This window comes from Diorhabda carinulata, chromosome 5 (assembly GCF_026250575.1).
Source record: "Diorhabda carinulata isolate Delta chromosome 5, icDioCari1.1, whole genome shotgun sequence".
NCBI lineage: Eukaryota > Metazoa > Arthropoda > Insecta > Coleoptera > Chrysomelidae > Diorhabda > Diorhabda carinulata.
Window position 1 is genome coordinate 31,051,776 of NC_079464.1, and position 12,622 is coordinate 31,064,397.

Consider the following 12,622-nt stretch of genomic DNA (forward strand, 5'->3'; position numbering starts at 1 on the left):
TTTTCACAAGTATCCGTTTTGGATTTCATTTCCTGACCAAAACAGTGCAGAGTGAAAAAAATCGACCAAGCTAAGTTTCCGAGAAGACATTTCGCACTTCTTTCAGCAGTAACTCTTTAATATGCAAATTTGCAATAAAACTGGAAAAAATAAGGCAGGTATTTTTAAATAGGAATCAGCTGATTTTGACAATTCATAAGATTGCTAAATTAGAAGCTTTGTCGTAAGCGTCACTGTGATAGACAAAAACTAATACGAACTGAGGTCACAGAAAAAGAAGATTTAATTTATGTGCATAAATCAGAAGAAGTATAGTTATATTTTACAAAACTTGTTATTTTATAGTTGTGGTTGAGAATTAATAATCAACACTTTGTATCATTTTTTGTTCCCGTATACCCCTCAAATACAATACAATAATTCTTTTCTAAAAATCGATTCAATAAACAAAATTTAGTTTATGATAATAGTGCTGACGAAAAAAAACATGTTTGGGATTGTAGACAATATCTTAATAATTCATTGTGTATATTGTATACAAATGTTGTAAACAAAAAATTATGAATAAAAATTCCACACTTTAAGATTTCCTGTTTTTAATAATTTTGCTGACGTAGAGATGTAAAACATAAAATATTTTGTTTTCGCCCCATCACCCTTACTGAAACTTCGTCTAACCTAACAACCGTTTTTATATTAATCGTAAATATTCACGAGGAGATGAAAGTTGTTTACAATTACTCATTTTGCTTCAACCATTTTTTTTAATATATTATTGGAATATTAGGGTAAATTATAAAAAATCTACATACAAACCTTTTTGTATGTTTAATTAGATATTCGAAAGAACTAACGTTTGTTTATGTATCGATATTTCGAAAATGAATCGAGATATCGATAAATTTGTTCATTTCCATTTTATTTTGGAACAACTAGCAAAAACAGCGTCACGAAAATCTTCTAATACGAAATAAATAAATATTCAAAAAAAATCCCGTGTATTTATTTATTTTTTTACAGCAAAGCAACATAGTCGAGTTCTGTTGAAACAATTTGGTTATGATTTGCGTTCCGTTGGGATTAATATTGAATATATTTCAAAGAAATCTGAATAATCACACCAAATAAAATATAAATTACTTCTGTTTAGGAGGAAAAAATCCTGTAATAATTTTGATAAGTACAATCGTTCGACAATTATCGAGTAACGAATATTCGTTTCGTTAAATCGTATATATTATCCAAAGTAAATATAGTCGAGTTGACCTTTGAAATTTTGACAACAGACAATAATAGTGTGCAATTCAAATTATTCAATAGAAACAAGTAGCCAAAATATTTATAACGCAAAATCTACTTTATTGACAGCAGTTTTCAATATAAATAAAAAAGTGATTGGTTTTTTTTTTAAATTATTTCACGCCATCTGTGACACAAGACACAACCGTCATCATCAACAATCAGTTTTCAGTAACCAAAAGTAGAAGTCGGGTCAAATATTTTTGTGAAATATAAAAGTTTATTAAACGTTTAAATGTAGTGTGAAAATGTATATTTTACGTGGAGTTGTTGACGTTTTAATGCATTGAAGAACCACTGCTGTAAAATCTAAATTTATAGCACGACGATACTGTTTACATAAGAAATATTCTTTGTTTTGAAAATGAGTAGTGGAAGCCACCAATATTTACAAAGTCCAAGTTCAAAGAGTTCTTCTAATGTTCGACCAAATGATATTGAACATGTATCGCAACTGTCTGAACATTTAGCAGCCTTATGTTTAAATCAAGAACATTCTGATGTCGTATTAATAGTCGAGGGTCATAAATTAAATGCACATAAAGTAAGTATTTAAATATATAAGTTTATATAAATTTTTATTGTTATTTTTAAAGGTTATATTAGCTGCTAGAAGCGATTATTTTCGGGCTCTTTTGTATGGAGGGCTTAAAGAAACATCGCAAAACGAAATTGTGTTACCTGACGCTCCTTTAAAAGCTTTCAAAGTACTGTTGAAATATATCTATACAGGTTAGATTGTTTTTTCTATTTATTTGTATAATAAATTTTTAATGATATTAATTTAGGTCATATGTTTCTAACAACGTTAAAAGAAGATGTTATACTCGACACACTGGGCTTGGCCCATCAATACGGTTTTCAGGAGTTAGAAACTGCCATTTCTGAGATATTAAAACAATTATTAGCGTTAAATAACGTTTGTGCTATTTTGGATACCGCTCACTTATATAGTTTAGAAAAATTAGTTTTGGTTTGTCATGGTTTTTTGGACAGACACGCATCTGAAATATTAACGCACGAGACATTTGTCCAACTTTCACAGGTACAATAATATTTCTTTATATACGGAGCGTTATAACAATTGATTATTTTAGACTTCTCTGGTAAAACTCCTACAACGACATTCGTTTTTTGCACCAGAAGTTGATATATTCAGAGGAGTTTGCTCTTGGTGTAAAGTTAACGAAGATAAAAACGATTTGGTTATGAAATGTGTTAGATTACCTTTGATGAGCGTTGCGGATTTACTTTCTGTTGTGAGGCCTGCGGGGCTAGTGAAACCTGATGCTTTACTAGATGCTATAGCCGAAAGAACTAATATCAGACTTAGCAGTTTGCCCCACAGAGGTCAATTGAGTGAGTTTCTCCTCATTATGGAAATCTTTGGTTATGAGGGTGAATTTCTTTTTAGTTTTGGATGAAAATGTGGCTTCGCCAAGGTTCGGTTCGAAAGTTGTTTCTGGAGAACTCATGGAATATTTATTGGATGGGGATTATTATTCTTACGATATGGAAAAAGGATATACAAGGCATGGGATAAACGGACCCGGGGATCATGGAATTATCGTCAAATTAGGGCAACCTTCGATTATTAACCATATAAGAATGTTATTGTGGGATAGAGATGTAAGGTAAGGGAAATTATTTTGTTTTTTCAATTACTTTGAGAATTTCTACTAATATTACAGCTTTTATATCATCAACTCACCAAATATCAATAATATAAAGTATGATACAACAATTTCGACTGAAATTTCGACTTTTTTACAAGTAAAACATACAATTTCAATAACATACAGTGTGGGATTAACATTTTTGATTGAAAGACAATTTTTTTATAATTTAACTTGCCAAATGTATATAATATATAGTGTGAGACAAAAATTTCGACTAATATTACAGCTTTTATATCATTAACTCACCAAATATCAATAATATACAGAGAGAGACAACAATTTTGATTAAAATCACACTTTTTATACACCATCAACTCACTAAATTATACAGTGTGGGGCGAACATTTGCCAAATGTATATAATATACAGTGTGAGACAAAAATTTCGACTAATATCACAGATTTTTTACAATTAATTCACCAAATTTTAATAATATACAGTGTGGCATGACAATTTTGTTGTAAGTTACAATTTTCATCAATTAATTTGCCAAATGTATATAATATACAGTGTGAGACAATAATTTAGACTAAAATTACAGCATTTGTATCATTAATTCATTAAATTCCAATAATATACAGTGTGAGACATTAATTTCTACTGAAAATACAGCATTTGTATCAGTAAATCACCGAATTTCAATAAAATACAAGGTGAGATTAGAAATTATTGCTGCAAGTCACTATTTTTCATCATAATATACAGTGTGAGACAATAATTTAGACTAAAATCACAGTTTTCGTACAATTAACTCACTAAATTTCAATAATATACAGTGTGAGACATTAATTTCTACTAAAATTACAGTCTTTGTAGCATTAACTCACTAAATTTTGATAATATACAGTGTGAGACATTAATTTCTACTAAAATCACAGTTTTCGTACCATTAACTCACTAAATTTCAATAATATACAGTGTGAGACATTAATTTCTACTAAAATTACAGTTTTCGTACCATTAACTCACTAAATTTTGATAATATACAGTGTGAGACAATAATTTAGACTAAAATCATAGTTTTTGTACCATTAACTCACTAAATTTCAATAATATACAGTGTGAGACAATAATTTAGACTAAAATCACAGTTTTTGTAGCATTAACTCACTAAATTTTGATAATATACAGTGTGAGACAATAATTTAGACTAAAATCACAGATTTCGTACCATTAACTCACCAAATTTCAATAATATACAGTGTGAGACATTAATTTCTACTAAAATCACAGTTTTCGTACCATTAACTCACTAAATTTCAATAATATACAGTGTGAGACATTAATTTCTACTAAAATTACAGTTTTCATACCATTAACTCACTAAATTTTGATAATATACAGTGTGAGACAATAATTTAGACTAAAATCATAGTTTTTGTACCATTAACTCACTAAATTTCAATAATATACAGTGTGAGACAATAATTTAGACTAAAATCACAGTTTTTGTAGCATTAACTCACTAAATTTTGATAATATACAGTGTGAGACAATAATTTAGACTAAAATCACAGATTTCGTACCATTAACTCACCAAATTTCAATAATATACAGTGTGAGACATTAATTTCTACTAAAATCACAGTTTTCGTACCATTAACTCACTAAATTTCAATAATATACAGTGTGAGACATTAATTTCTACTAAAATTACAGTTTTCATACCATTAACTCACTAAATTTTGATAATATACAGTGTGAGACAATAATTTAGACTAAAATCATAGTTTTTGTACCATTAACTCACTAAATTTCAATAATATACAGTGTGAGACAATAATTTAGACTAAAATCACAGTTTTTGTAGCATTAACTCACTAAATTTTGATAATATACAGTGTGAGACAATAATTTAGACTAAAATCACAGATTTCGTACCATTAACTCACCAAATTTCAATAATATACAGTGTGAGACAATAATTTAGACTAAAATCACAGTTTTCGTACCATTAACTCACTAAATTTTGATATTATACAGTGTGAGACAATAATTTAGACTAAAATCACAGATTTCGTACCATTAACTCACCAAATTTCAATAATATACAGTGTGAGACATTAATTTCTACTAAAATCACAGTTTTCGTACCATTAACTCACTAAATTTCAATAATATACAGTGTGAGACATTAATTTCTACTAAAATTACAGTTTTCGTACCATTAACTCACTAAATTTTGATAATATACAGTGTGAGACAATAATTTAGACTAAAATCATAGTTTTTGTACCATTAACTCACTAAATTTCAATAATATACAGTGTGAGACAATAATTTAGACTAAAATCACAGTTTTTGTAGCATTAACTCACTAAATTTTGATAATATACAGTGTGAGACAATAATTTAGACTAAAATCACAGATTTCGTACCATTAACTCACCAAATTTCAATAATATACAGTGTGAGACAATAATTTAGACTAAAATCACAGTTTTCGTACCATTAACTCACTAAATTTCAATAATATACAGTGTGAGACATTAATTTCTACTAAAATTACAGTCTTTGTAGCATTAACTCACTAAATTTTGATAATATACAGTGTGAGACAATAATTTAGACTAAAATCACAGATTTCGTACCATTAACTCACTAAATTTTGATATTATACAGTGTGAGACAATAATTTAGACTAAAATCACAGTTTTCGTACCATTAACTCACTAAATTTTGATATTATACAGTGTGAGACAATAATTTAGACTAAAATCACAGTTTTCGTACCATTAACTCACTAAATTTTGATAATATACAGTGTGAGACAATAATTTAGACTAAAATCACAGTTTTTGTAGCATTAACTCACTAAATTTTGATAATATACAGTGTGAGACAATAATTTAGACTAAAATCACAGTTTTTTGTAGCATTAACTCACCAAATTTCAATAATATACAGTGTGAGACAATAATTTAGACTAAAATCACAGTTTTCGTACCATTAACTCACTAAATTTCAATAATATACAGTGTGAGACATTAATTTCTACTAAAATTACAGTCTTTGTAGCATTAACTCACTAAATTTTGATAATATACAGTGTGAGACAATAATTTAGACTAAAATCACAGTTTTCGTACCATTAACTCACTAAATTTTGATAATATACAGTGTGAGACAATAATTTAGACTAAAATCACAGTTTTTGTAGCATTAACTCACCAAATTTCAATAATATATAGTGTGAGACAATAATTTAGACTAAAATCACAGTTTTCGTACCATTAACTCACTAAATTTCAATAATATACAGTGTGAGACAATAATTTAGACTAAAATCACAGTTTTTGTAGCATTAACTCACCAATTTCAATAATATACAGTGTGAGACAATAATTTAGACTAAAATCACAGTTTTCGTACCATTAACTCACTAAATTTTGATAATATACAGTGTGAGACAATAATTTAGACTAAAATCACAGTTTTTGTAGCATTAACTCACCAAATTTCAATAATATACAGTGTGAGACAATAATTTAGACTAAAATCACAGTTTTCGTACCATTAACTCACCAAATTTCAATAATATACAGTGTGAGACATTAATTTCTACTAAAATCACAGTTTTCGTACCATTAACTCACTAAATTTCAATAATATACAGTGTGAGACATTAATTTCTACTAAATTACAGTTTTCGTACCATTAACTCACTAAATTTCAATAATATACAGTGTGAGACATTAATTTCTACTAAAATTACAGTTTTCGTACCATTAACTCACTAAATTTTGATAATATACAGTGTGAGACAATAATTTAGACTAAAATCATAGTTTTTGTACCATTAACTCACTAAATTTCAATAATATACAGTGTGAGACAATAATTTAGACTAAAATCACAGTTTTTGTAGCATTAACTCACCAAATTTCAATAATATACAGTGTGAGACAATAATTTAGACTAAAATCACAGTTTTCGTACCATTAACTCACTAAATTTCAATAATATACAGTGTGAGACATTAATTTCTACTAAAATTACAGTCTTTGTAGCATTAACTCACTAAATTTTGATAATATACAGTGTGAGACAATAATTTAGACTAAAATCACAGTTTTCGTACCATTAACTCACTAAATTTTGATAATATACAGTGTGAGACAATAATTTAGACTAAAATCACAGTTTTTGTAGCATTAACTCACCAAATTTCAATAATATATAGTGTGAGACAATAATTTAGACTAAAATCACAGTTTTCGTACCATTAACTCACTAAATTTCAATAATATACAGTGTGAGACAATAATTTAGACTAAAATCACAGTTTTTGTAGCATTAACTCACCAAATTTCAATAATATACAGTGTGAGACAATAATTTAGACTAAAATCACAGTTTTCGTACCATTAACTCACTAAATTTTGATAATATACAGTGTGAGACAATAATTTAGACTAAAATCACAGTTTTTGTAGCATTAACTCACCAAATTTCAATAATATACAGTGTGAGACAATAATTTAGACTAAAATCACAGTTTTCGTACCATTAACTCACCAAATTTCAATAATATACAGTGTGAGACATTAATTTCTACTAAATCACAGTTTTCGTACCATTAACTCACTAAATTTCAATAATATACAGTGTGAGACATTAATTTCTACTAAAATTACAGTTTTCGTACCATTAACTCACTAAATTTCAATAATATACAGTGTGAGACATTAATTTCTACTAAAATTACAGTTTTCGTACCATTAACTCACTAAATTTTGATAATATACAGTGTGAGACAATAATTTAGACTAAAATCATAGTTTTTGTACCATTAACTCACTAAATTTCAATAATATACAGTGTGAGACAATAATTTAGACTAAAATCACAGTTTTTGTAGCATTAACTCACTAAATTTTGATAATATACAGTGTGAGACAATAATTTAGACTAAAATCACAGATTTCGTACCATTAACTCACTAAATTTTGATATTATACAGTGTGAGACAATAATTTAGACTAAAATCACAGTTTTCGTACCATTAACTCACTAAATTTTGATAATATACAGTGTGAGACAATAATTTAGACTAAAATCACAGTTTTTGTAGCATTAACTCACTAAATTTTGATAATATACAGTGTGAGACAATAATTTAGACTAAAATCACAGTTTTCGTACCATTAACTCACTAAATTTCAATAATATACAGTGTGAGACAATAATTTAGACTAAAATCACAGTTTTCGTACCATTAACTCACCAAATTTCAATAATATACAGTGTGAGACATTAATTTCTACTAAAATCACAGTTTTCGTACCATTAACTCACTAAATTTCAATAATATACAGTGTGAGACATTAATTTCTACTAAAATTACAGTTTTCGTACCATTAACTCACTAAATTTCAATAATATACAGTGTGAGACATTAATTTCTACTAAAATTACAGTTTTCGTACCATTAACTCACTAAATTTTGATAATATACAGTGTGAGACAATAATTTAGACTAAAATCATAGTTTTTGTACCATTAACTCACTAAATTTCAATAATATACAGTGTGAGACAATAATTTAGACTAAAATCACAGTTTTTGTAGCATTAACTCACTAAATTTTGATAATATACAGTGTGAGACAATAATTTAGACTAAAATCACAGATTTCGTACCATTAACTCACTAAATTTTGATATTATACAGTGTGAGACAATAATTTAGACTAAAATCACAGTTTTCGTACCATTAACTCACTAAATTTTGATAATATACAGTGTGAGACAATAATTTAGACTAAAATCACAGTTTTTGTAGCATTAACTCACTAAATTTTGATAATATACAGTGTGAGACAATAATTTAGACTAAAATCACAGTTTTCGTACCATTAACTCACTAAATTTCAATAATATACAGTGTGAGACAATAATTTAGACTAAAATCACAGTTTTCGTACCATTAACTCACTAAATTTCAATAATATACAGTGTGAGACAATAATTTTAACTGAAATTACAGTATTTCTAACAGTAGGTCACAGAATTTTGGTAAATTCAAGTGTGTATCGCAAACTTCCAGATCCTACTCGTACTACATCGAAGTATCGATGGAACAGAAAGATTGGGTGCGCGTCATCGACTACAGCCAATACAGTTGCCGTTCTTGGCAATATTTATATTTCGAAAACAGAGTCGTACAATACATCAGAGTAGTCGGTACGCACAACACCGTCAACAAAGTATTCCATTTGGTGTCGTTGGAAGCCATGTGCCGATCGCAACTTCCCAAAATGGTGAACGACGTCATCTGTCCGAATTACAACGTTGCCACGTTAGACAAAAGCGCCGTCGTCATCGAGGGCGTCAGTCGATCGCGCAACACGCTTTTGAACGGCGACACCAAAAGATACGATTGGGATTCGGGTTACACTTGCCACCAATTGGGATCCGGGGCCATCCTCGTCCAATTAGGTAATCGCACCGGCGGATTTTAACCTCTAAGGGTGTTTTTATTTTATTTTTTGTGTTAAATAGGTCAACCTTACATCATATCGAGCTTGAGGTTGCTGTTATGGGATTGCGACGATAGGAGTTACAGTTATTACATAGAATCGTCGATAAATTTTTGGGAATGGGAGGTGGTCGTCGATAATACGAGGGAGAATTGCAAATCTTGGCAAGTTGTACGTTTCCCGCCGAGGCCTGTGGTGTTCGTCAGGATCGTCGGGACGCACAATACGGCTAACGAGGTAAAAATATTTCAAAAACGAAAAAAAAAAAAAACGAATATTTTCACGTTTATCTAGTGCGTCGACATATTTTTATCGAAAAAACGTTCGAACTGATTTATTCGACCTCCTTATAGTGTTTAAATACGTCGGGTTTGTTATTTGTTTTTATTTTTTGAGTCGAAAGATTATTTTTATGGAAAAAACCGCGTTTCGAATGGAGGAGAAGGAGAAGACGGACGTGGAAAATTTTTGAATGATGAAGAGGAAATTTAAGAAAAAAAAATGGAAAATAAATCGGCGAAAAGAGAAGAAAAAATGATAATCGAAGAGAATGGAACGAAAGAAAAAGCGATAACAAGAAAAATAAACAAGAAAGAGATGAGTTTGTATGAGCTAATAAGGAAATTTGGGGGGACAGGGTGAATAAAAACGAAAAGATCGCAGACGGTGGAAGAAATTAAACTCAATCGCAACTAGAAAAAGTAGAAATAACAAGAAAAAAACGAAAATGAACGAAAACTGGATCCTAAAGGGCGAGTTCTACCCTGAAAAAGTCAATTATTATGACGATCTTTATAAACGAAAACATTTAATCTTCAATTCGACCTAATTGGGCGAGTTCTGCCCTGACAAAATTCATTATTATGACAATTTTCATAGATAAAAACATTTAATCTTTAATTCGACCTAAATGGGCGAGTTCTGCCCTGACAAAATTCATTATTATGACAATTTTTATAGATGAAAACATTTAATCTTCAATTCGACCTAATTGGGCGAGTTCTGCCCTGACAAAATTCATTATTATGACAATTTTCATAGATAAAAACATTTAATCTTCAATTTGACCTAAATGGGCGAGTTCTGCCCTGACAAAATTCATTATTATGACAATTTTCATAGATAAAAACATTTAATCTTCAATTTGACCTAAATGGGCGAGTTCTGCCCTGACAAAATTCATTATTATGACAATTTTCATAGATAAAAACATTTAATCTTTAATTCGTCCTAATTAGGCGAGTTCTGCCCTGACAAAATTCATTATTATGACAATTTTCATAGATAAAAACATTTAATCTTCAATTTGACCTAAATGGGCGAGTTCTGCCCTGACAAAATTCATTATTATGACAATTTTCATAGATAAAAACATTTAATCTTCAATTCGTCCTAATTAGGCGAGTTCTGCCCTGACAAAATCCATTATTATGACAATTTTCATAGATAAAAACATTTAATCTTTAATTCGTCCTAATTGGGCGAGTTCTGCCCTGACAAAATTCATTATTATGACAATTTTCATAGATAAAAACATTTAATCTTCAATTCGACCTAATTGGGCGAGTTCTGCCCTGACAAAATTCATTATTATGACAATTTTCATAGATAAAAACATTTAATCTTCAATTTGACCTAAATGGGCGAGTTCTGCCCTGACAAAATTCATTATTATGACAATTTTCATAGATAAAAACATTTAATCTTCAATTTGACCTAAATGGGCGAGTTCTGCCCTGACAAAATTCATTATTATGACAATTTTCATAGATAAAAACATTTAATCTTTAATTCGTCCTAATTAGGCGAGTTCTGCCCTGACAAAATTCATTATTATGACAATTTTCATAGATAAAAACATTTAATCTTCAATTTGACCTAAATGGGCGAGTTCTGCCCTGACAAAATTCATTATTATGACAATTTTCATAGATAAAAACATTTAATCTTCAATTCGTCCTAATTAGGCGAGTTCTGCCCTGACAAAATCCATTATTATGACAATTTTCATAGATAAAAACATTTAATCTTTAATTCGTCCTAATTGGGCGAGTTCTGCCCTGACAAAATTCATTATTATGACAATTTTCATAGATAAAAACATTTAATCTTCAATTCGACCTAATTGGGCGAGTTCTGCCCTGACAAAATTCATTATTATGACAATTTTTATAGATAAAAACATTTAATCTTCAATGCCAAGAAAAAAAAGCAACATAACCAAAAAAATCTCCGAAAAACTAGAAAAATAATATTCGACCATTGAAATTTTTGATTTATAAGTAAATCGCTCAAATTATTTCTAGTTTTTTAACGATAAAGCACATTTGTGAATCCAACTAAAGTTTCTTAAAACACCAATATCTCCGTCAGCGTGAACAATTCCGATACTATTTCCAGGTATTTCATTGCGTACATTTCGAATGTCCGTCAATGGAAGAAATCGAATCTCCGATTGTAACCGTAAAGCAAAATCATCAAAACGAATCCGTTGCCGAACAAGACAACAATCAACCGACTGAAACCGCGACCGAGGCCGAAGAAATGCAACCAAACGACATCGATAATGTTTTGCAATAAAAAACTGATCGACGGAAAGTTTCTCGGTCTCATTAGGGGAATGTTTATGTGGGTTTCTCACCGTTCGATTTAATCGAATGAATTTCTGTCTAGCGTTTTTTGGGTATCGAAGTTTTTCTTGTTTTGAACGGTCTAGTGGAAACCCGACGTTTCTGCAATTTATAACGACATAACGGGTGAAAAATATTAAATTATTTGCTAGTTACCACAGAATTATAATGACCTGTGATTTATTTTTCGTGACTTTCCCTCGTTCGTTACATTTTTATTGTTTGAAATTTTCTTTTTTGTAATAAAGATCATTTTTATTTTGATTTTTGTTTTATTTATATTGCCTATTACCTGAAAATTCGAAATAGCGGGCTCGATTTTATCATATGTTTGGAAAATCGTATTTTTTAATACAATTTTTGTAAACGAAAACATTTAATCTTCAATTCAATCCAAATGGGCAAGTCCCAGCCTGGCAAAATCAATTATTATGACAATTTTTATAGATAAAAACATTTAATCTTTAATTTGACCTAGATGAGCGAGTTCTACCCTGACAAAATCAAATAATATGACAATTTTTATAGATGAA

General features: G+C 29.3%; 1 protein-coding gene across 1 annotated transcript; it reads left to right on the top strand.

Moving 5' to 3' along the window:
* Positions 1-1,020: 1,020 nt before the first annotated feature.
* Positions 1,021-12,353, top strand: LOC130894612 (BTB/POZ domain-containing protein 9). Its single transcript, XM_057801538.1, has 8 exons — positions 1,021-1,843; positions 1,896-2,031; positions 2,088-2,344; positions 2,397-2,658; positions 2,714-2,933; positions 9,027-9,418; positions 9,482-9,696; positions 11,860-12,353. Exons 1-8 carry the CDS (start codon positions 1,664-1,666, stop codon positions 12,037-12,039), a joined length of 1,842 nt encoding a protein of 613 aa, XP_057657521.1. The 5' UTR covers positions 1,021-1,663; the 3' UTR covers positions 12,040-12,353.
* The last annotated feature ends 269 nt before the right edge of the window (positions 12,354-12,622 follow it).